Below are 25,132 nucleotides of genomic sequence, written 5' to 3'. Positions count from 1 at the left end.
CGATTCTTCTAGAAAACTCAACGCATCGGTTATACAGTCAAACATCACATGACTGTTTTCTATTTGACCCAACGCTAAATTAAGCATAAACCAAAATCCGTCATAGTTCAAAACAATGTTAGCTCTCGGTTTTTTTACTGATTGTAATTTTGCTTTTTGGCGACACCTTCTAATACGGTTTACGTTACTCACACGTTTTGCATCACGTGAGCTTTCGTGTATAATAAACAGAATGAAGGATACATAATCTAATATGGCCTTCGCGTACACGCATTCCATCAATCGAGCCGTCATCGAGTATTTATCGTAGACATTTTCGTCGGTCACGTAGAAGCTATCGGGTTCTTCGATGGGTACAAACAGATCAATGCCGGAAAATGAATTTTTAGAGCATTGGTGTTTGCCTTTGATATGGTTCATTAATCTCCATCCAGGATTGCTCAGTATGCCGTTGAGTCTAAAAATTAGATCTTCATTGTCGTTACATGATATGAACATTTTCCAATTATTGATTATTAACAACATCATAAAGCAACTTGGCACACCGTAAAACATTTTATTCAAATGCTACTGTGTTTTCCTTTTTCAGTTTAGTCATAAACGTACGTTGCCTAAAACTACGTATGGTTGCTGTACATTCCCTATTTGTATAGCACGCAAACATAGTTTGAACGTAAATCGCAAATAAATGCAAGTTTACCTAAAGTAAACTAAAATTAACTGTGTATTTATTTATTAGGTACTCTAATTTAATTGATGACTTACTTTATTGTTATTACACGAGTTTTTTTTTCTCGGCGATTACTATACTAAAACCTTTATAATTAACTCTATTATTCCTTGTTCTTAAATAAAAAAAAACAACTAAGTTTAGTTGTAATCCTACGTTAACTTAAACTACTTTAGTTTGCTGCCCATTCTCTATTTTGATATCAAGCAAACAAGGTTTGGACGTAAATCGCAAACAAATGCATGTATACCTTAAGTAAACTGAATATAACTGTGTATTTCATTGCCATTATTTATTTGATGAGTAATACTTTTTAGGATTGGTTCGAATAACAAAGTAGGTTTTTAGTTTTACAGTATGTTAAAACATTTTCCATATTTTAAAGTCTTTGATTTAAAGTTTGCTGTTAACATTTAATATCCAATACTATTATTCGAATCATAATAAATTTGTATAATTCAATAAAACCCGACAAAAATATACGAATTTGGTGGCCAATGACCTAAAATCAAAACTGGAAAAAATAAAAATGGAAAACTGTCGGAAAAACTTGCAACAACATTTTTTGTATTTTATATTATATTTTAGTGGGTATCATATAATTTTGTTATTAATGTTATATTTGTATGTAGATTGTCTTAATAATCTAATACTGCGGTTTTCTATTGAAAATGTTGTCAATTTTATTATTGTTATTATCGGCTTGTATGCAGCTCCTACGAACTGTCACAATGACATCATTGTGACATATTTTTTACAGAGCACTAGTGCCGTCCAATAGACGAAGGCGTCCAACCATACAATAAGCTGTGATGCGGAGAGCCGTTGAGTGGTTGCCCAAGCACGCGCATTTTAATTTAAACTTTTAATTTATCTATTGATCTATTTTGATGTTTAATTTTTGTAACGCATGTAGGATCTATTGTTGTACAAAACCATATATGTATACTTTGAACGTACTGTTTCTAAGAATACTTCGATTGAAGGTTTGAAACAACATGTGAATTCTTCCTAACATTTCCAAGGCATCGATCTTGCTATTTTAAACTTCAACAAAATAAATAACTTTAAATTTAATTATGGCACTATTAATGCCTAGATAATGTTCTGAAGAACTCAAAATATTTGTTCAAAGTTTAAATCGAAGTATTTTTTAAGAACAGTACTTTTGAAATAAAGCGAGTTGATTTCGACCAAAAACACGCAGTTGTAGAGGCCCTTAAGGTAAACATACATATTTTGTTTGCGATAAACGTTTGAATTATGTTTGTATCATTTACAAATAGTAGTCCTAAGTAGTTTCAGTTAACGTACGATTACAACAAAACATGGTTGTTAATTTTATACTTAAAAAAGGAATATTACAGTAGTATTTGAATAAAATGTTTTACAGTTTGTCAAATAGCTTTATGATTTTATTATTACCCCATTGATTTTGTATCAAACATTTCATTATTTTATTACTATGTTCAAATTAGGATATATTTTAATAATGATTAAAAACCATGAATGATAATACTTTATACTATGACTAGATCAAATCTCGTGAAAATTTAACTTTGTGATACTACACTATTATTAAAAAACACAAATTTTAAAATCTCCATCTAAGTAAAATTGATCAAATATCACAATAATTTAGTTTAAAAAAAACCGAAAGTCACCCAGAGTTATCCGGAGAATGTCTCCGTAAACGAAATACGTAAGTGGCAGGCTGAAGACAAAGAAATTTCCGAGTGCATTCGGAAAATACAGAGCCCGAACCCAGTATTTCGCCGCCGACACAAGTATTATCATGTGCAAGATGGTATACTTATGAAAGGCCCGGAGAACTCCGAAGAAAAGGACTACGTGATAGTGGTACCGGCTGAAATGGCTGATCATCTTTTGTGGAGGTATCATGACCATGAAATAGCCGGACACCCGGGTTGGAAAGAAACCTATAGAGAGTTGGGCAAACGTTTCTATTGGTCCAACATTCGCGATACAGTCCGTCAATACGTCGCGAGGTGTCACATTTACACATGTGTAAAACCTCTTAATCGGAAACCGGAAGACCCGATGCGATCAAGACAACCTCGCCAAGCATGGGAGGTTATTAGTATTGACTTGATGGGTCCGTACCCAAGAACACAGCGTGGCAAAACGTGCATATTAGTTGCCACGGACTGTTACAGCCGGTGGGTGGAGGCGTATCCACTAGGTCAAGCAACCACCAAGACCATCACCGACACACTGGAAAGGGAGTTCTTCCCACGCTTCGGTTACCCGAGGGCACTTCTATCGGACAATGGTCCCCAGTTTGTATTCAAACAAATGGAGAAAGCACTGGAGAAGTGGGGTACTGAAGGATGGACTACTCCAATTTATCACCCACTAGCCAACCCGAAGGACGTCGGAACCAAGACCTGAAGAAAGGGTTACGCACAGCACTAGTAGATCGCCCCCACATCCAATGGGACAGCTGTATACCAGCAATACTCTTCGCAGTGCGTAACCGAAAGAACCGGCTTACTGGTAATACTCCCTCAGCGATGGCGCTTGGTCGAGAGGCGAAAGCGCCGGAAGATTGGCTTTTGGATATTGTCTCCACGGGTGTAGACCCGACAAAAACCAAAGAACCCGAGCAGGGTCCGGAGACAAGTGCCCGAAGGGAGTTCCCCGACGGAACAAACCGAATGAAAGCCCGATCCATCACCGGAAGTCCGGAGAACTCCGAAGGCTCCGGTGGGGAATCACCGGTAACCGGAGTTAATTTCCGATCACCCGGTGAGGAAATCGTTCTTTCCGAGGGAGGGGGGGAGGAAACCCCTCCGGTAAAGTCGGGGAATTAACCGGTAAAAAGGGGTGATTTGTATATAATAATTAGAATACATTAGAATAAGTTGTCCTTAGGATTTCTGTTGAAAAACAATTTTATTTTATAAGAACACGTTGACTGAAATTTTCTTCAGTACCGTCAGCGTTATATTGCCAAATTCCGTCAGGCATGATTTTGTATTTGGTTTCACTTTTGTCTAGAGCTGTTAGTATACAAGTTCCATCTTCAACTATAGCAGATTCTATAAATGGTAAATGACGTAATTCGTTATATAAGTTCATGCGTAATCCAAATAAACGACACTTCTCTGGAAAACCTAATAAATAATTCAAGTCGGAAACTCCTCCTTAAAAAAAAAAAAAAAAAAATTAGAAAACACTGCCAAACATCCAAAAAAAAAACTAAAGGCCGTAATTTTAAAAATAATTCACTTTATTAGAAACTTTAACAAGGAAGCTTTTATACTAAAAAATATATTATTTTGTAATTGAAGAGGATCACTGTTGTCGATTGTGAATTGTGTATAAGTTAGCGAAGAATAAATGTTATAAATGTAAGAACTTCTAATTTGGTAATAACATTGATAATAAAAAAAATTGGTTAAAATTGAATTGGCATTAAAGCCAGAAAAGTCCAACAATGAAAGAACACGAACTAAACTGAAAAGACAAAGTCTAATCATAATGTTACTACTACTAGTGAATGATGTCAGGGAAAAGAGTTGTTAACCACTCATGTTGTGAAGGCTTTATACTACTGTTTTTAGATAAAATCTAAATTCTCCGATCTTCGGTTAAAAATGAATGACTGTAAATATATATAGATATATATTTACAAGGTGTTTCACAATGATTCGACAAGTAAAATAACTTTTGTTCTAATAAACGTTTTTAAGATTTTATTTTTATACTAATTTATAATCATTTGCGCTATAAGCATCGCGGTTTTATTGTACTTAACATTCTACTTTTTAAATTTTATTTTTATTTTTTTCATTAAGTTTAAGATAGCGTTTTTAATAATAATTTCCTGAAAATGTTGACTGGTCCATAAGATTTGGATAATTACTTTTTAAGTTACTAAAGTTATAAAGGGTATGATGGGAGGTGGAGTGCAGTACTTTACTACAGATGGTCGCAGATAAAAATATCTCTACACGCTTAAAATCTTAAAAATATTCATTAGAACAAAAGTTATTTAATTTGTCGAATCACTGTGAAATACCAAGTATATATTAATTATGATTTTTGCTATAATATAGTATTTGAATAATTCAACAAAACTAGGACGATTATTGTACAACAATCGGTACGTAAATACAATTTTACAAATTTTTACATGAATATTTACCTATTACAACTGCATGGATTAAGTCTACTACAGCTGGGAATAATAAAGATCTTCTGTTTAGTCCCAACGTTTTCAGATCAACAGATCTTAATTTTTCTTTGTAACAAAAAAAAAAAACAAGTAATTAGCTGCGCGTGATAAAATTACACTTTATAATAAAGACCTTTATTTTTGCGAGTGTTTGTCTAACCTAAAATTAGTACAGATTTTTTACTTAAGTCCCAAATGTTTAAAGAACTTAGAGTATTTTGATAATTTTTAATACATTTTTATACCGCTATTGCAAATCATAAATGATAACTAATCTAAAATATTGTCATATTAAACCCTTTCCCTTAAAACTTTATTTTTATTTCCCTTTTATGAGTGTAGTTATAAGGACTCATAATTTTAAAACAAAATTGTGGCAACAGAGGGTTAAGGTATGCAGACTAACCCACAGCAAAGTTTAGTGTTCGCCTTTGTTGTGTTGAACTTGTACACTACCAATTCACCTAGCTATAAATAAGAAAATGTAATATTTGATTGTGATTACCTTCGTTTATTGAAAGGTTAGAGCACATTTTACCTATAACCAAAATATAAATAAATTACATTGTTAAAAAAACAAGTTTTTAATATTTTCAGCCGTGCGATTTTTCAAGGGTAAGACAATCAGTAACAAAGTTAAACTCCAATGTAGCTTTCTAAATCCAAATTTTAAGATTTTCGGTTGTATTTACCTAGTACAGTTTCTATTTCCTGTTGCACTTTTTTCTGGTACCATAACTTTTCTAAAACAAAGTATAATTAGATGTATATCTTCCATTGCAATAGACATCAATATGCAAGTATATGATTGTTTCATTACATTATATGAATAATATATTATCTCAAATAAAATAATTCACTACTAAAAATTTACTTTGCTTTATGTGTAAGACTTTTGGTTTTTCTGAAATTAAAATAAAAAAACGTTTTATACATAATGAGTATCAAAAATTATGAATGTATGGTTGAGATTACTTGTATTGCTTGCAAATGCTTTTGTACCTATAACCAAAATATAGAATATCAATAAATTATTTTGTTAGAAAAATCAGATTTTATTTTAATCTGCAGGGTGATTCATTAAAGGTAACACAATCGAAATATCATAATATAATTGCAGTTTTGTAATGTTTCTTTCTAAAACATTGTTGTTTGTTATTTTACAATAAAATAAAATTACTAATCGTTTACATTTGATGGTATTTCCTAGAACTCTATAAAATCTTAAAACTAAATACACAAACTTAATACAAAATTGAAATATTATGTAAAACTAGATAAACTAAAGTGTGTTCAACAAGAAAAACTACAAATTTGCAACTATTTTAAGATAAAATGATTGTCATATCATTAACGAATCACCCTGTATATTATTAATCCTATAATTGAGAAGACATATAAATCAATGTAGAATATTGTAAAGACTTCCAGTAGACATGTTGAGAACGAACAACGAAAACTTAAGCATACAATACATATTTTGACTTCGAATTTTAGTCAAATATGTATCATTTTTCTTAAGAAATATACAACAACAAAGTTTAATAATTATTCGTATAAGAAACTTAAATTTAATATTTACCTGTTTTACGCTTTATTTTTGATAGCAAATCTAATTCCATAAACAAAAATTTTAACAAAAATCATTCCTTATGATAGAAATTTATATAAAAGGCCTATGATTATTTTCAGTTCATATAAATAATTAACTATTCAAATTTTACCTTGATCTTTAAATACGACTTCTTGGTTTTCTGAAATTAAAATACAACCATTTTAAACTTTATAAATATCAAATCTTTGTAAATAATATGTTTCCATAGTTTGTTATGAATAATTTTATCCGGTTCTACCAACATTAATGCTACTTCCACTGAAATTAACATAAAATGAATGTATTATTGATGACATTACATTTAATTTTTAATTTTAATATAAAACTTAAGACAAAAATCAAGTATACTCGTATATATATTTTATAAATTTGGAGAAAAATATGATTGGATTTGTTATAGTAAATTGAGTAGAGATTATGGTTGTAAAATGGCTGAACTGAAGCAATTGTTTCGAGTCAAATAAAATACAATGATTAGAGTAGGTTAAAATTTGTGACATTAGCGTTCTTTGATAGAAATTTTTTGACATTTTCATGTCTTAGCTCTGGCACATGACCCTGGCAAATAACCGAAAAAAGCGATACCATAAAAGCGTTACCAAAAAAGAAATGGGGTTGATGATGAGGTTGGGGGTGGAAATGGGAATGGGGTTGGGGGTGAGAATTAGCCGGTGCATAACCGAAAAAAAGTGTTACCAAAAAAGCGTTACGCTGACACGCGCCGCAAGGTAACAAAAGCTACGAAGCGACGACGAAAGACAATTATCGGAATGACCATTTCGGATCTATTTCGAGTGTTAATCTGTTACGCTGTTATCTGATTTGAGATAAGAGATATGTTGTACGTTCAACGTTCAAATTAGAACTAAATAATAAATTCAATACAATTTAAGAGGTCGAATTGTTCAAGCCAGATTTTATGAAAACAATAAAATATTAGCCAGAAACTTGAGTGTACAAAATTTTGTAATCTCCTTGGCCTTATGCTGTAACTGGAAGCTCCATGGAATTTCACGAATTATTATTATAAATAGTAAATACATAATCATATACAACGTGGTTGCCACTTCCATGTACATTGTAACACGCAAACGACTAATAAAATCATTTTTTTTTTAATACCGCCATTATTAATGAATCACCCTGTATAGCAGTAATCTTATAATTGAGAATTTTTAGACAAATAAGTCAATGTAAAAACTTTTAGTAGACGTGTTTTAATTTTCGGTTTAAATTATGTTTTGATCTATCCACGAAAACTTAAGCAAAATATTTATAGACTTTGGATATCAATAAAATATTTATCATTTATTTTAAGAACTATTGAACAATAAAATTTAATAATTGTTCGTATAAAAAAGTTAAATTTAAAATTTACTTGTTTTAGGCTTTAGTTTTGATACCAAATTTTTCAAGTGCAGACACTTATCTAAAATTTCAAACAAAAAAAATGTTAACATACATCATTCCTTATTATAGAAATCAATATAAAAGTCTACTATTATTCTCAATTCATATGAATTATTAATTACTAAATAATTACTAGTCTTTATGGCTACGTCGTCTTGTGTTTCTGGAATTAAAATAAAAACATTTTATACTTAATAGTTAATATCAAGTAACAATATTGAAATGATCACATGCAAAATTTGATGAATGTACATCATTCACTATAATAGAAATCAATGTGCTAATATATCGTTGTTCTCAATTCATATGAATAATTAACTACTAAAAATTTACCACACTCTCTAGCTACGTCCTTTTGTGTTTCTGGAATTCAAATAAAAATATTTTGTACTCAATAGTTAATATCAATAACTGTATTGTAGAGGAAATCGTTTGGTAAATATTTGTTTGATATTTATAGGCCTTACCATATCCAGTGACAAAAAAAAAAATGAATTTAAGGTACCTGTATTTAATTATTTCGTGTTACCCTTACTTTTAACAAATAATTAACAACTGATAATTTAGTCATACATAATTCCTTATGATAGAAATCAATATTATAGACTATGATTATATTCAAATCATATGAATATTTAACTACTAAACCTTTACCACACTCTTTAGCTACGTCCTCTTGTGTTTCTGGAATTAAAATAAAATAATTTTGTGCTTAATAGTCAGTATCAAGTAACTATATTGAAATGATCACATGCAAAATTTGGTGAATGTATATCATTCACTATAGTAGAAATCAATGTACAAATAAATCATTATTCTCAATTCATATGGTCAAATAACTACTAAACATTTACCTTGCTCTATAAATACGACTTCTTGGTTTTCTGAAATTAAAATACAACCATTTTAAACTTAATAAATATCAAATCTTTGTAGGTATATTTTCATAATATGTTAAGAAAATTATTACCCGTTTCTACCAACATTAATGCTACTTCCACTAAAAATTAACATAAAATGAATGTATTATTAATGAAATTACATTTTATTTTTATTTTTAATAAAATCATAAGACCAAAATCAAGTATACTCGATAAATTTGGAAAACAATATTTTTTGGATTTTTTATAGTAAACTGAGTAGAGCTGATGGTAATAAAATAGTTGAATTGAAGTTGTTGTAACGAGTAAAATAAATAATAATGATAAGGTGAGGTTAAAATTCGTAACATAAGCGTTGTTTAATAGAATGATTATAATGATATATCATATAGTAAACTTTAAGGTTTAAGATTTTAAAAATCATATATTTAGTTTTAAAATATTTTCTTCCACAAGAATACTTTATCATTATAATTATATTATTTACTATGTATTACTATAATTACCCATCGTATATTCTCCAAGAACAATATTTTTAATTATTTTCATTAAGTCAGCTAGAATAAACAAAAATGAGTTGAGCTATAGAAAAAACCTGGAAATTACTTAAGCAATAATTGGGTTTATATATAGTAAGTAAAAAAAGTGAACTAAAAAGTAAAAAATAATTTCATTACAAGAACAATTTGCCAATCAATTGTAGCATATTTTATTTTAAATGTCAATTACTTTGAAAATAACCGAAAATTAAATACAATTTTAAATAATGTTAAACATCTTTAATTTTTGACTAAAAAAAAACGTTGGGACCTATTCAACAAAGTCCAAATTCATTGAGTGAAGTATAATGAATTGTATGTGTCACACACAAATATTAAATTAAATTTAAATTACAAAAGAACTTACAATATAAAACACTATTTGACAAATTTATTAGGGTCTTTGTTGACTAGGGCCCACGCTTTTCTTTTTAGTCAAAAATTAAAGATGTTTAACATTATTTAAAATTGTATTTAATTTTCGGTTGTTTTCAAAGTAATTGACATTTAAAATAAAATATGCTACAATTGATTGGCAAGTTTTTCTTGTAATAAAATTATTTTTTACTTTTTAGTTCACTTTTTACTCATTTTTAGAAAAGCATGTTTTTTAAAAAGTTTTTTTTTTATTAATTAATTATATTTTTTAATTTTTAGTCCTATTAAAGGTACTTAATATTTGGCGAACAGATTACTAAATTCATTTTAGAAGATTTAAAAAAACATGAAATTTTAGTAAAATGACCCCCACATTTGACCCTGTGTAGGGCGACCTGGATGTCCGAGTCCCAATATGATTACAGGATATTGTATTGTCATCTAAGATGAGTGTCTGTGCCAAGTTGCAGTTAACAAATGTTTTTATTATTCAACATTTTTAATTCTTCTCTGTTATACACACAAAAATACCCGAAAATCTTATTAATTTATAGGAGTATTAAAATAAATTATTCGATTTACATTAATGTAGTATCCAAATTGTACTTAAAACTCTGGTTTCAACACAATTTTATTACTGAACACCTCATTTATTTACAACCTCAACAGGTTATAGAAATTTTAATATTAAATTAAAAAGTTTTTTGATAATCAGACAAACCTATCAAAACCGTTAAGTTTAATTATTTATATTTTAAATATATTTTACCTGTTTGGTCCATAGAAACTCTACTACGGTTGTCAATAATACACTGGATATGTTGGTCTGAAATAAATTGTAAGCATACATAATGCAAGACTTAAAATAATGTTTTATTAAAAAAAAAATGTTTACTTACTGGTTGCGTAAACTTGTCTTTTATAATATGTTTCATCTGGAAAAAAAAAGTTGTATGTTCAGTTTTTTTATAGCTTGTGTAATTTAAAAATAAAATAATCTACCTGTATCTTCGGCTACCAAAACATTTACCAAAGCAAACGATATTAAAATACAAAAAAGATTCATTTTTATCTGGAAAAATATTAATAATAATCATTAAATCATATTATATAAGACTCAGTAACTGTTTAGTTAAGTCTCTTTACGTTTTTAGCATTTTTTTGAACAAATAGTTATAACATTTCTTAAAATATTCGTAAATTAGAACAAAGCAGAGTAATAGCGTGCATTACTGATGATAATCAAAAACCAACTCCGTTGCCGCTGGCCACAGTTCCAAGGTCCTATGTAAAGTTTGATATACATTGCTCAGTAGCTGAATGATTAATCTATGAGACGCATGGTCCTTTGCATAAAATGTATAAATATATTAGTTATTTAAAAAGGGGTCAAAGGTTGCGGTAGCCGATAAGGTTAAAGTACTTTTGTATTCTATCATTTCTGTTTTCATATTTATATCTTACATTCGCTTATTATTTTACGAGTAGTTAACGAGGGGTTAACAGGAACGACAAGCTTAAGATTTTTCTTTCTCTACACGTTTAAGCTCTACTGATTTAGACTTTGCTAAGTTATACTATAAACGGATTAGCATTAAAGCTTTCAAAAGTGATTAAATCATTATGAGAACGTTTGAGAATAACATATGGAGAACAATTTGCGGTCCTATCTATGATAACAGAATATGTGCGTAGAGAAGAAAATTCAATCGGGGACTACAGGAAGAGTTGGGACAGGCACCAGCCAATAGCTTTATGAGTGGCCAGCGAATACAACGGCTTGGCCACGTAATGCGCAGAAATGATGAAGATATGGCTAAAGCGGTGCTGGAATGGAAACCTTTCGACATTCTTATGTCGAAAAGATCAACTCTAGTCGTCGCCATCCAGAGAGTAGACCACCATTAAATATTTGTACACCAGATTTGAGATTTCCAAAGATCTCTAGAGATTTGTACACTGATTTCCAAGAGTGGTTTACCCTCTTGGGTACACCCTAGTAGTAAAAATACAATATTAAGTATATTAATCACTATTGTCATTACAAGGCTATTATAGATAGTCGTATTTCTACAGATTCGCATCGAAACATTTGTTTGAATATGTTTTTATCATATTCAGTCAGCTTGGTCTAATTCAAGTGCCAACCCCATAGTAATGGTATATTGCTTTGTGAATATCCGTCGATAGCCATACTTGATACACGGAGATATTGTCAGTAATCGTTCACGCAAGGATTTTTTTTTTATTAAAACTCGCTATTTGTATTACGGATTCGTAAAGGCAGAAGTCGTCATATATAAAAAGCGACACGATCGTTGAAAAACATGTTGTTGTACATAAGGTCTCTTAGTATAGCCCGTGAAGTATTATTTGTGGTAGTGCTAAAATACATAAAAAAGCGGTACAACACCGTCGACCATATCAAGAAAAATAAGTTATTGTGCGTTAGTTTTTCCTTAGAGTAATAAAATTCAAATAACCCAACAGTCTTGGTTCTCATTTCTAATAACTATTTGTTTTTGAATACATTTCTTATTTAGGACATAAGTGTATGACAAACATACAAAACATCAGATCAAAAATATGTTTTTCGTCTTATTTTAATAAATAACACAACTTAAAACTGTTTTCAATATTTTTGTATGTAACGTGTCTGTTTGGCTAGTGGCTAGGCTAGGCCGAAACGACAGTGGATAGGTTAATTTAGTGGATCCTAAGATGGGACGGATGACTAGGCCGTATACACTCAAAAATCCCTAAAGTTTCCTTTGTATATTTTCTATATCGCCTGAGGAGCTTAACAGGCGATCGTACCTATAAATAACTTTACTTTCAAGTGTGTAACGAAACGAAAACAGGTTTAAATAAATAAGTAAAGCTATGTACATATATATTACACCTCTACCTGGTGGCCTCTAAAGCGTTCTCTGTAGTTAGTCCAGGCAATGGCGAAGTTCGACGGACACACGAGTACGGGTAAAGTTAAAATAAATACAAAATAGTAATGTAACAAGAAATAATAAGTAATGGCTTTAGAATAATTAGGTCGCGGTCCGAAGATGGTAGTATATCAACTAACTGGTCATCGGTGCCTCTGGCATGGTCCCGTGTGTCTGTTGTCTCCCCTACCTATAATGTCTTACATGCTAATCGGGTAAACTGCTAATAATGCATATATGAAGGCGAGTGGTAACGGGCGGCTAAATGTGACCGTTACATGTATAAGATAGTAAATATATATATATATATTTACCATTATTGTTGTTATTCCATATCGATGCGATGTTAAGGTAAATAAGACGCAAAAATATATATTACTTACCGTGTGTTGCTTACACAGTCTATCGTTTATCATAAAAATAAAATAGCGCATTTTATAAAGCGAAAATTCAGAGTACAAAATAAAAACCTAACACGTCATACTAATTGGAAACCTAAATTTGGGCCTCTGGTTAAAAAATTCTAAACACGTTAGAAAATATATGTTTTACTCGTTCCAATTTTCCCTGATACAAAGAAAAATAGTTATATATGTTCTTATAACATGAATGTCCGACTAAGAAAAATATACTCATTGAAACAAGTTTTCACTATTATTTATGAGGTTATTTTTATTAAGTTATTCACGTATAATTTTTAAAAGCATATTTTTTACTACTCCTTTATTAAAAAAAGTTTAATTACAAATATTTAATGAAAATGTATTTTATTGCTGTAGACCCCTAGATCTACTTAATCGACTAGCTCGTTGGACTATTTTTAATTTTTTTTTTTTAACACTTGTAGATACACTTCTTAATAGGACTTGTCGGCCCAAACAGTAAAATCTAAACGTTATATGCAAAGTTGTCTATATAATTTCTGATATAATATCTACTTGTAATTTAATGACTTCGTCCTAGTGATTTAATGTTACCGCTAGTCTAAACACAAAAATAAAAAAACTAAAACTAAAATTTCTAATAAAAATATATTAATGGTGTACTTACAATGCTTGATGTTATGAGGAAAGAACCAGAAAAACTAAACGTATTATGCAGAGTTGCTTATGAAAATTTCTTTTACTTAAACGGGATTGTTTTTTTCGATATATTTGCTTATTTACATTACTATGACGTGGGGTTTAGAATTCTGTTATTGTAAAAATTCTGTGGCAAAAACATAGTTTTCTTATATTGACATAAAGAGTACATAACCATAAGCTACGACTGCAGAAAATATTTTATATTTCGTATAAGATATTTTCTGGGGTACATACACAAAATAAGATGTGTATTTCAATTTTCTTTTTATTTGTAAAGTTGATTATTTTCTCTCTGTTTCTAGAAGGCCGGTTTTTAATTAAGCTATTAGAAAATTAGTTTTTTAATTTTCATTAAAAAATATAAATACTCATAATAAAGTTTAAAACAATACTAAACATTCGGCCTTTTAGCCCGCATAGAGATGATTTTTACGATAAACAAAAGAAAGTTTTGAAATAATTTTTGTAGACACTTTTTATACTGCATTTTTATTTTATTATACTAAACAATATATATTTTTTTGTACTATACCTTAATTCAGAGCTTATACTATTCTCGTTTCAGTTATTGATTTAAAATCACTCTACAAATGAATATTTTCTTTTCACATTTGTGTATGCCTTTTTTATCAAAAAAAAAAAAAAAAACCGTACGAGTTTTTAAGTTAGAACTTTTACTGGCTATATTTTCGAGAAAAAGAGTGCGATCGAGTTGAAATTTATTAGGAATATTTATTTGTTTTGTCCGCACACGTCAGTTGTATCAAATTTAAATTATACCCATTTCCCACCCCCCTAGGGAGGGTACAAGTTTTTTTAGTTTTTTAGCCGTAATTTTAGGACCTTTAAGTTTAAAATTTGTCAGTAGTTAGAACTCATATGTATTCATAACATATTAAACGGAAAACAAATTCGGCACTAGTTTTTTTTAATTGCCGGGAAACTGTGTTTTCGCAGATTGCGTATATTTTAACAAAAATACCTAAAATCTTTAAAAAAAATTGTTATTAAATCATTAAAACAATTTTATGTAGATCAATGCAGAATAATACTATTAATTTTTGTGCTCAGTTGGTTCGTCAACCGTTATAGTACTATGTTTAATCATATTTCAAAATTACAAAATTATCAGCCATTCTCGACAAGTTGATTTTTCTTGTATCAGAATTATCCTCTCATATGATATTAGTCAATTTTAAAATAATGTAAATTGAAAATATGTTGCTTATATTTCTACGTTTTTTTATTATTTTACACATATATTAAAGCTATACCTAATTCGTATTATTTTTTGAGAATAAAGGTAATTTTTTTTTATCTGTCGTGCCTCACCGGGCAACATTTTACTAACCTAAGTATCTCCTTAATTCAATTAAAAAAAATAAATATCCGTTTCTTTCTGCCATTTTGTTTTAATTCAAAGACAACAAATTAAATGTAGAAGTCCAAAAATCAGAAAATAGTAAATACTTAGTTACAGTGGAAAATCTATTTTAAAACATCTCTAACTACTTAAAGTTGACAAAAATGCATACTTAAGTATAACGTGGAGTATACCTGGTTCGAATCAGTCATACCGCAAATTATAGTCATTTAGATTTAAAATTTTTTTCAAAAATTTTTCGTTTTTAAACTTAAAAAGTACTTAAATCTCCAACAAAAATCTAACAGTGAAAAAGTGTTAAGTTCCAGACCCCCTCCCAAAAAAAGTCATCCTATTAAAGTAGTTATATACATTGTGGCCAGTATGTTATTTCTTTAGTTAATAATCTCACTTCACTCAAACTTTTATGTGCAGCACTGCTGTTTTATTTTTATTGCTTGGCCAGTATCCGAATGATGCATGACCTGAATGAGGCTAAAACAGACTTGGCCGCAATGTAGATTCCACTACTTTGATTGGTTTACTTTTTTGGTGGGTATCCGAATTTTTTTTCTTTTCTTCTTATTTATCTCCTTTCTATTATCTACGTAACTCCCAAATGAGTACATTTGATAATGATGTTATATGCTTCATTCATAGCGGCAATAATTTTGAAAAAGATGCAACTTTGTCCCTATGATAAAAAGTGCTATATTTACTATGTAGGAAGTTTGAAAACAAACTTACAACTTCCGGCCAAGTAAATTAAATATAGATTTTTTCATGAATGGTTTTATATGTCGACTTATTTTATTGTTGACAACGATGTATAATAAATATACATCGACCATTAAACCATTAACATTATAGTATTTAATTAGTTCCTATATTATATCACGTATTTTAAGGCTTATGTTAAAACATTTTTTTTTTTTTTTACTTAGCGACCATTTACACTGAGTTAACTAAGTGTATTTGTTAGGTTGAAATTACTAGAAATCTTTGCGTTATTATGATTGAAATATATGCCTATACACGTGGGCCTACTTATCCATAATTTATCAAATCACTATGATTTAATAATACATAGTTACAATAAAAATTCGTATCATTCGTTGTCCTGCTTTTAAGTGACACTGATAAAGCTTTGTTGATAATGTTTGTTAGACCTATCTTTAGGCTAATATCAATTCTAAAATCTTAAAATTGCGCCAAACAAAATTTTAAAAACTTTCAGCCTTTCTTCCGGTGGGTTGTCGAAATTTCGGTTTTTTTCCATGTGTAATTTTGTCGATAACATTTTGTATACCTACAGAAAATTCTATGGTTATAATAAATTGAAAATATTTTCAAAAATCATACAATTTCGGCACTAGTGCACGCATGTTTTAGTACATTTTTTTCCATCGATAAATATTCATAAATTCAAGCAGAAAAATACGTCGATCTAACGACAAAAACAATATATAAAATTGTCAATGTTCAAATTTCACATTTTTGTGTACATCTTAGTGTTACTTTTTACGTTGAAAATTCGAAGGGCATGCGAATTGTCAAAACTTGAAAATGTTATCAAATCAGATATACTATTTACATACAGTTTTTGCGCATAGATATTTTTTAAACTACTGCCTTTAAAAGTCCGTAAAACAAATACTAACCTAATCTTAAGTATGGCTATCAAAGGATATTCACAAAGAAAAAAATGTTTGTCAGCCGAGTCTACAACCATGAAAGAGCATTTTCATGTCTCATTGAAGTACCGAATAAATTTATAGTGGTGGAATTGTAAATAATGATATAGTATATTAAGAAGCAGTAACAAGCTAGTATATTAAAACACCAAGTTTCTGGCTAATATTGTAGTGTTTAATATCTGGCGTAATACAATTCACAGAGAATTTCAGCCCCTTAAACTATTTTGAATTTATCATTTAGTTCTGATTTGAACGTTGAACGTACAACATATCTCTTATCAGATAACAGCGTAACGCTGTTTGGTAACACTTTTTTCGGTTATTTGCCAGAGCTAATTCCCACCCCCAACCACTATCCGTGGGAACTGGCAAATGGGAATTAATTAAATTTGAGACTAATGGCTTAAGTAAATTTTCTTTATAAATTTCAACTCGATTCGACAAATTTTCTCAAAATAGATAAAATTATTTTCATTAAAATCCATAAAATTGTTAATATGACATTGTCGCCGATAGTATATTTTATATAGTAAAAATATAAATATGTATTGATAAAAGCACTTAAAGACAATAATGCACTTAAATTGAGGCTATAATTATTATATACAATTAACACGATTAATGTCGCAACCTTGAAACAAAACTGTCACAACACAAAAAATAAAGTTTTACAGGAAATATAACTTAAGGGTTGAACTTGGTCCCAAATGATTAATTTTAACTTTTAAAGCTTTAATTTTAATACTTTGCAATTATTTTTGTTACCTTATGTTTATTTTAATTCCAAGCTAAATCCAAGTTAGATCTCAGCCAGACACCACAATTTGAGGTTATGGCTATTTAGCAATGGGTTTTTAACAGACCTAACTGCCGAATTTGATTTTTGTGGCAGTTTACCATTTCAAATCAAATTTTTTATTAGCCGTAATGAGAAATGTGTCAATTTCGTTTTTCTTTTTAAATTAATTTATTGTTACAACACAAAATGTTGCAGTTTGTAACTATTTCACGGGTGGCATCCGGTTAGGAATTATTATATCAAATCGAAATGAGACAGTCTTGATTTATTATGCTTAAGTATAAAAAATTGTAGCAGTATTATATATTTTTAAACGAAGAAATTCAATTAAGACACACATATATTATAGACCACGTTAGTTGGGTTGAACATCATGCCTGACCGGACATGAGGGAGGAAAGGCAAATGCCCCCTCTAACTTTACCCGAATGACGTGACGATATTATGTTTGTTATCGTTAGATTTAAGTTGCAATTAAATTTAATAATTTCGCTGGCGAGCGGGGATGAACAAGAGCAACGATAAACATACATTTGCAAATTTCAAGAAAATGGAATCGCTAATGGACTTTTGGAAGCAGTTTTCAATGTTTTTCCAACAATTTAGCATTTTTTACTTGTTCTCTTTCTTTTTTTTTCACCTATTAAATTAAGATAGATAGGATTTTAATGTGATTTGTTGTTACATAAAAAATGTACAAACATTTTACAATTTGTCGGTTAAATATATTTGGACCCACGACGTAGGTGTATATTTTTTTGTGTTACGGCAGCCATCGCAGCTGTAACGCAAAAAAAAAACAAAAAAGAGTCTTTCTTCAAAAGTATATTTTAATAGCAGCTGTCAACTTTTGCCACCGATTGTTCAATTTTTTATAAAAATTTCACTGTTTTCCAAAATAATTATTGTTACCCTAAGTAATTAGTATCGAAATATAATCAGAATATCAACTGTTAGGTATCGATTTAAAATATCAGCAAAATATTTTTTGTTTAAAAAGTTAATCAAGTTTATATTTTACCATTTAAGATTTAAAAATCGACCTTCAAGGAACTTTTTAGACCCTTAGGAAAAGTACTATGCGTTTTCAGTCGTTATTTGTCCATATTCATTTCCATTGACTACTTTTTGTGCATCGAAAATTATTCGCAGTTTAAATAGTAAATTAAATAAATACGTTATTATTTAAGTTTATAAAAGTGGATAGGGTTATAGAAAATAATAAAAAAAAGGTTAATTATTAGTATTTTTACAATATTGTAAAGTATGATAACCAAAAATATTTTCAAAAAAGAAATACTAGAAATTTGCGATTATGCTAAGGAAAAACAAGCGACCTATTTTTACATGTATAAGTATATATATATAAAAATGCCTCACCCCGTGGGATTCTAATACCATTAGACTTGGTTCGCCTTGGCCTAAAATGAGATCCCTAATTTTTTTCATTTTCCCACCAATTTTAAAGTCGTCGCTATTTTAAATATTTTTCGATAGACATTATAAAATTGTTAATATTTTTTCATAATTTTTTTTATGGACACTAATAAAAACTACGTTTTCATCATAGTTCGAAAATGAGATGAGTAATTTTACTCCTAAATAAAATAAAAATTTAATTTAACCAGCCAAAGTATGTTTATCTTTATTTTTTTTTTACTGCATGTAACCATTTTAAATATTAATTACATAGACATTTTATTGTTTTTTGAAAATTTAACTATACTCATTCCATCATTAAACTATGACGAAAGCATTTGGTTTTAGTGTCAAATAAAAAAAGTTTTATCAATTTTAATAATGCCACAATTGCTTTGTTTTCCAATCAATTTCTAAATATTTAAAATGGCGGTGATCATAAAAGATGGCTGATACGAACCAATAAGTCATTAATGATAAGATAATAGGTGTATAAATTATTTTATTTATTAGAGAGTGAGGGTTTTGTATAATTTCGCACATTGGCACGTGTGTTTCAAAAGTAAACAAAGATTTAAAAATATGATTTTCTATGGAAGCAATATTTAACGAATTCTCGCCTAAGCGTTAGCTCGAAAACACAATTTTTTTACTTTAGAAAAACACTAGGGTGATTTGGTGTGCGTTTCCATTTCCACTGTTTACATAAATGAAAATATAGGAATCGCTTTTTACACGTTTATAAGACGATAACAAATTCAAGGTCAAAAGAAATACATGGTTAACCCGACTTGTTGACGGTTTTCTGGAAAAATAAAATAATTACAATTTATGTGAATCCTCTTTGGTTTTTAGCTTCAATGCGTAGCAGCGATATAATTGGTTTACAACGACTTGGGCTTTTGTTTTGTCTGTAAACAATGTAACTTTTTTAATATTGGACCAATTCTTTCGAATAGCAATTCTATAAATCACAAATTTTATTTCAGCGAATATTTTATTTTAAACTAGGGAAAAAAAATTACAGACTTTTTCACAAATACGCTCATACAAATATTTAAAAATGTATAGATTTCATAAAGCAGTAATATTGATAATAAAAACAACAATTCTAGACACATTGTGGAATTTTGCCGTAACATAAAAAAATACGTTCCTAGGAGAAGGCGTGGGGGCGCCTCGTGATAATATCAACGATTATTTATGTAATAATAAAAAAACTATAAATTATTATGAAAACATTGATTATTTTTTCTTTATTGTATTTTATTTTTATCCATATTCCTACAATTATTGGTCTTATGGCACCTAAAAATGTCTACATCCGGTCATGAATAATGTTTCTATATTATTTTTATAATCACATTTAAAAACATTTAAAAAAAATCTTAAATGGCTTTATCAATACTTTTCTAAATAATTGTGAATTTACTTTCATAAACGGCAACGTATTGAAAACACGCTATAAGTGGTGTTATTTATTGAAATATGTTGTTTTGTATGCTTGTTCAAACAGTTACTATCATACACCAATGTACTAAATAACCAACTATTCAAAAGCAAAAACAAAATCGACCTAGTTATTTTATTTGAAGTCCCCAACGTTAAAGCGATTTTGATTATTATTGTATTTTTGGTCCATTTATGTTTTACTTGAGTAATTCAAATTTTAGGACAATTGTCAGTATTCCGAGTTCAATTTTATAAATGTATAGAAAAAAAAATATTTAAAGATTTTCAGAATATAATCCATCTCTCGTGGAATATTTATAAACTAATATAAATGTTTGGATATTAAGATGGATTTTACAAACATTGTGATATCATATAAAAACAAACCTTAATATTTTTTTACATGCAGGGTGATTCTTTTATCATGAACCAGTCAATATTTCAATAACTTCAAAAATATTTATCCGAAAATAGTTATCGACCAGTCAACATTTTTAAGTACATTATTCTCAGTTTAAAAAATTAAGAAAATACATACATTACCATTTAAGTTTCAAAAGTTGTTATCAAAAAACTAAGTTGGGAGGATGGTAAAAACAAAAAGAAATTGTGAAAAATTGAGTTTTATAAAACATTATAAAAAAAAAATCAATTATTAACTAAACTCAGTGAGATGTTGACTGGTTCATGATAAAAAGAATCACCCTGTATAAAAAAATCCTTGTTCGACTAGTATGTAATTATTAACATCTTAGACCAATATTAACATTTTTCATATGGAATTTCAATGAAATTTATTCTTTAAACTTGCATTTATATTTGTTTTAATATTACTCTCTGACTCTATCACAAACATTAGCTTATATGAGTTAGATATATTATGTAAACAATATTTATTTAAAATTGTGTGTATAATTCATGTATAATAAATAGTATAAAAAAATACATCATAGTAAATATACAAAAATGTTTAACTAACTAACAAACGACATCTAAAGTTTAAGGTATAACGTACAATAGCTCAAGGGGAAAACGCCAACCTGAATTTCATTTCGGTTTTCGTCCAAAACATGCTACTTTTCATCGACTTCAAAGAGCAGTAGATCTTATTGCTACCTCCCTCGAAACCAGAAAATACTGCTCAGCATTATTCCTTGACGATTCGCAGGCGTTTGACACGGTCTGACACACTGGCTTACTATATAAATTTAAACAAATATTTCCTGCGCCTTAATATCTTCTACGCAAATCATATCTTGAAAACAGGTCTTTCAGAGTCAAACTTGATTCTGCTTTATCCGATTAAAATGCAAAATGCAATGCCATCCAAACCGACTTGTCACCCATCTGCACTCAAAAACACTTCCGGGTAATCCAAACAGACGCCTCAAAGTAGGCCAAGAGACCTACTCAATGTAAATTAATTAAGGAAGAGGTTCTATATAGGCATTATTTAAGTAATAAATGGTTTTAATCATTTTCGACCACGTCAATTTCTTTTCCCGTTTTTTTGTATAAGCCTCAAGGCACTATTTTTATTTAATACAATTTTTTGTATAAAAAAAGCCATTTTGTTTCTACAAGAAATCAATCTAGACCTAAAAGCCTGACAAAATTACGACTACTTACAATTCAAATAATTGGATTTTAGTTCTGTACAAATATTTGAGCTCATCGGCCAAGTTTACTTTAAGCGTCCCATTTTTGCCTTTTTTCTTTTGGTATATGGACAAAAACTTGCGTACCAAAAACTCTTAAATGATTAAATTTTTGGTGTATGATTTCAATATAACTCATGTGGCGTTTTATCTTTAATTGAACTCGTACCTGTTTAGTTTAGTGTATACCACTGTGTTGACACTTTCTGCCCATAATGACACATCCAAATTATTGGAATGAATTAATGTCCTTGCACGCTCGACGATAGTACAGTTGTTCCACCCGTCCGTTTTGTTCCAATTGCCAACACTTCTCCGGTGTTGTATCCCAAATGTCTGTAATATAGATGTGACATCTTTATACCTTAAGCATCAAAGCGTAATTTGAAAGTGATTTTATCCGAGAGTCCTAGTAAAGTAGAATATAGGCATAACGGAATCAAAGCAACGAGGCGACGGAGAGGTCACAGGTCTACACTCTACAGGAATTGTTCTAAATAAAAGTGAATAACTCACTTTCAAATAAACGCTTCGATGCTTCTATTTTGTAATTTTATCGGTCATTTCAAAAACGACACAAGTCACAAATTTGAAATTTTACACTAGCCACAAAAACTTCATAAATAGTTTTTGCAGTAATTCTAGTTTCTTGTACTCAACATTTATATAAGAAGTGAGTCTGACAAATTTAGTTTTCACACAGAATACGTAAATAAGTATATAATATTAAATTTGACAAATAGACATTTTTGAAAAATCGGTGACCTAAGTCGTTTTTGAAATGACCGATTCAATTTAATATTTTCTGACTTTACTGGCTTACACCATGCTTGGTTTGAATTGTACTGGCTTGAAAATACTAACTACCGATTTGCATCGAAGCGTTTTTTCGAAAATGATATTATCACTTTCAGATTACAAAATTCCTGTAAACCTGTGACCTCCCCGTACCAACTATGCCCCGATCCAACTATGTTCCGTCCCCACTATGCCCCGACCTCACTGTACCGGTTTTTTTAAATTTTATATTAATTAATTTATATGTTCAATACCAAAAATAATATTTTCTATTAAAAAATGTTTACTAGAAATTGTTTTTTGTAGTAGTAACCTAATCAAGTACATACTAGTTGTTATGAAATTAAGCTGTATAAATGTTTAACATTATTTTCAAATTTGTTTAAGATTTGTTGTTGGTATAACTTATGGGGTGTAATAAACCCTAACACACTAAGGACGGGAATAAATAGCAACACACTAACGAAGGAGGGTTAAGACGTATTACGCTGGCCCGACACCGTGCGACTTCCACATACCGGGCACCCCCTTTTGGAACCTGTGACCTCCCCAAAAATACTTTACAGTGAAGGGCTGTGAACGTGCCTAGCGTAGCCGGTTATAGTACTCGGAATCTATCTCAAAGCAACGGGGGTCTAGCGGCGGAGCCCTACTTTGTGTCTATATAACCAAAACCGATCAATGCGTTCATGTACCACAATTGCCTATACATAACGCCGTTCAGAGATGAGAGAACAGGTAATAATTTTAAAGAAGTATTAAGTTTTAAGGAAATACTCCCCTCGTAACAGACGATCGTTTACGGGAGAGTGTAAATTTGACCAAATTTGATATATTTACTTATTTACATTACTATGACGTGGGGCTTAGAATTCTGTTGTTGTAAATATTCAGTTGCAAAACTGTATTTCTCATATTGACATAAAGAGTACAAAACCACTATCTTCGACTACAGAAAAAATATTATATTTCGTATAAGATATTTCCTGGGCCACCTGGGGTACATACATAAAATTTAGTGTGCATTTCAATTTTATTTTTATTTGTAAGGTTTATTATTTTTCTCTGTTTCTTATAAGGCCCGTTTTTGATTAAGCTATTAGAAAATTAGTTTTTTTAATTTTCATTAGAAAATATAAATACTCATAATAATGTTTAAAGCAATAATAAACAATCGGCCTTTTATCCCGCATAGAGATGATTTTTACGATGTACAAAAGAAAGTTTGGAAATCGTTTTTGTAGACACTTTCTTTACAATGCTATTTTATTTTAATATATATTAAACATTATATTTATTTTGTACTATACCTTAATTCAGAGCTTAAACTATTCTCTTTTCAGTTATTGATTTTGAAATCACTCTTAAAATTAATGTTTTCATTTCACGTTTGTGTATGCCTTTTTTATTAAAACAAAAATCGTACTTATTTGTGGGATAAGATTTTTTGTGTTTATTCACTTCTATTTCGATAAGAAATATTTGACATGGGTGTTAACTTCCACCCGGTGTGGTTTAGTGAGAAATAAGTATACGAGGCATGTTCAGAATGTAAAGTTTCCACATTTTTAAAAATTAAATTGTTTTATTTTCCAAGAAATAAATGACAGGTTATTTTTACATGTATATTCAACTATTTTTTGACGTAGCCGCTGTTGCGTTGAATATACTTTTCGTACCGATACAGGAGCTTGTGTATTCCCTCCTTGAAGAACTTCCCTTTACGTTTTCCGGTCCATTACCTTAGTAGCCTTACTTGTATCATCACCACGACTAGGAAATGGTCTGAGTGGGATCCCTCGCCTCTGTAGCTTCTTACGTTTTGGATCCACTGCTTTATTTTATTGTCAGTTATCACATGGTCAATCTGGTTCTTAATGGCTCCGTTTAGCGACACGCATGTTAGCTTGTATATGTTTTTGTGTGGACATAATGTGCTTCTGACCAGCATATTTTTAGACATTGCAAACGTAATAAGCCTTGTCCCGTTGTCATTGGATATTTGATGTAAACTTTCATGCCGACTTTTGCATTGAAGTTCCCCATCATAATTTTTGGTATTCTTTTCGGTATACACTCATATATCCTGTCACATATAAACATTCTACAGTGAGTTACACTGTAGAATGTTTTGTAATTTTGTAACATGAGTTACATCAAGTTAA

At 29.7% G+C, this 25,132-nt stretch overlaps 1 protein-coding gene across 1 annotated transcript in view; it reads right to left on the bottom strand.

Moving 5' to 3' along the window:
• Positions 1 to 341: 341 nt before the first annotated feature.
• The window catches only part of LOC126846037 (uncharacterized), a 37,010-nt gene continuing 12,219 nt past the window's right edge, over positions 342 to 25,132 (bottom strand). The window contains exons 13-19 of the mRNA XM_050585119.1: positions 5,907 to 5,933; positions 5,806 to 5,835; positions 5,624 to 5,674; positions 5,437 to 5,469; positions 4,902 to 4,997; positions 3,688 to 3,897; positions 342 to 457 (exon numbers count right to left, since the gene is read on the bottom strand). Of these exons, the coding sequence (XP_050441076.1) occupies positions 441 to 457; positions 3,688 to 3,897; positions 4,902 to 4,997; positions 5,437 to 5,469; positions 5,624 to 5,674; positions 5,806 to 5,835; positions 5,907 to 5,933 (464 nt within the window). The 3' untranslated portion in view covers positions 342 to 440. The remainder of the gene's footprint in view (positions 458 to 3,687; positions 3,898 to 4,901; positions 4,998 to 5,436; positions 5,470 to 5,623; positions 5,675 to 5,805; positions 5,836 to 5,906; positions 5,934 to 25,132) is intronic.

The sequence above is a fragment of the Adelges cooleyi genome, unplaced genomic scaffold (genome assembly GCF_023614345.1).
Source record: "Adelges cooleyi isolate 19-005CV unplaced genomic scaffold, UGA_ACOO_1.1 ACOO_flye_CR_arks_rails_tigmint_CR_PRNA_834, whole genome shotgun sequence".
In the NCBI taxonomy this organism is placed as follows: domain Eukaryota; kingdom Metazoa; phylum Arthropoda; class Insecta; order Hemiptera; family Adelgidae; genus Adelges; species Adelges cooleyi.
This window is presented reverse-complemented; position numbering and strand designations above follow the sequence as displayed.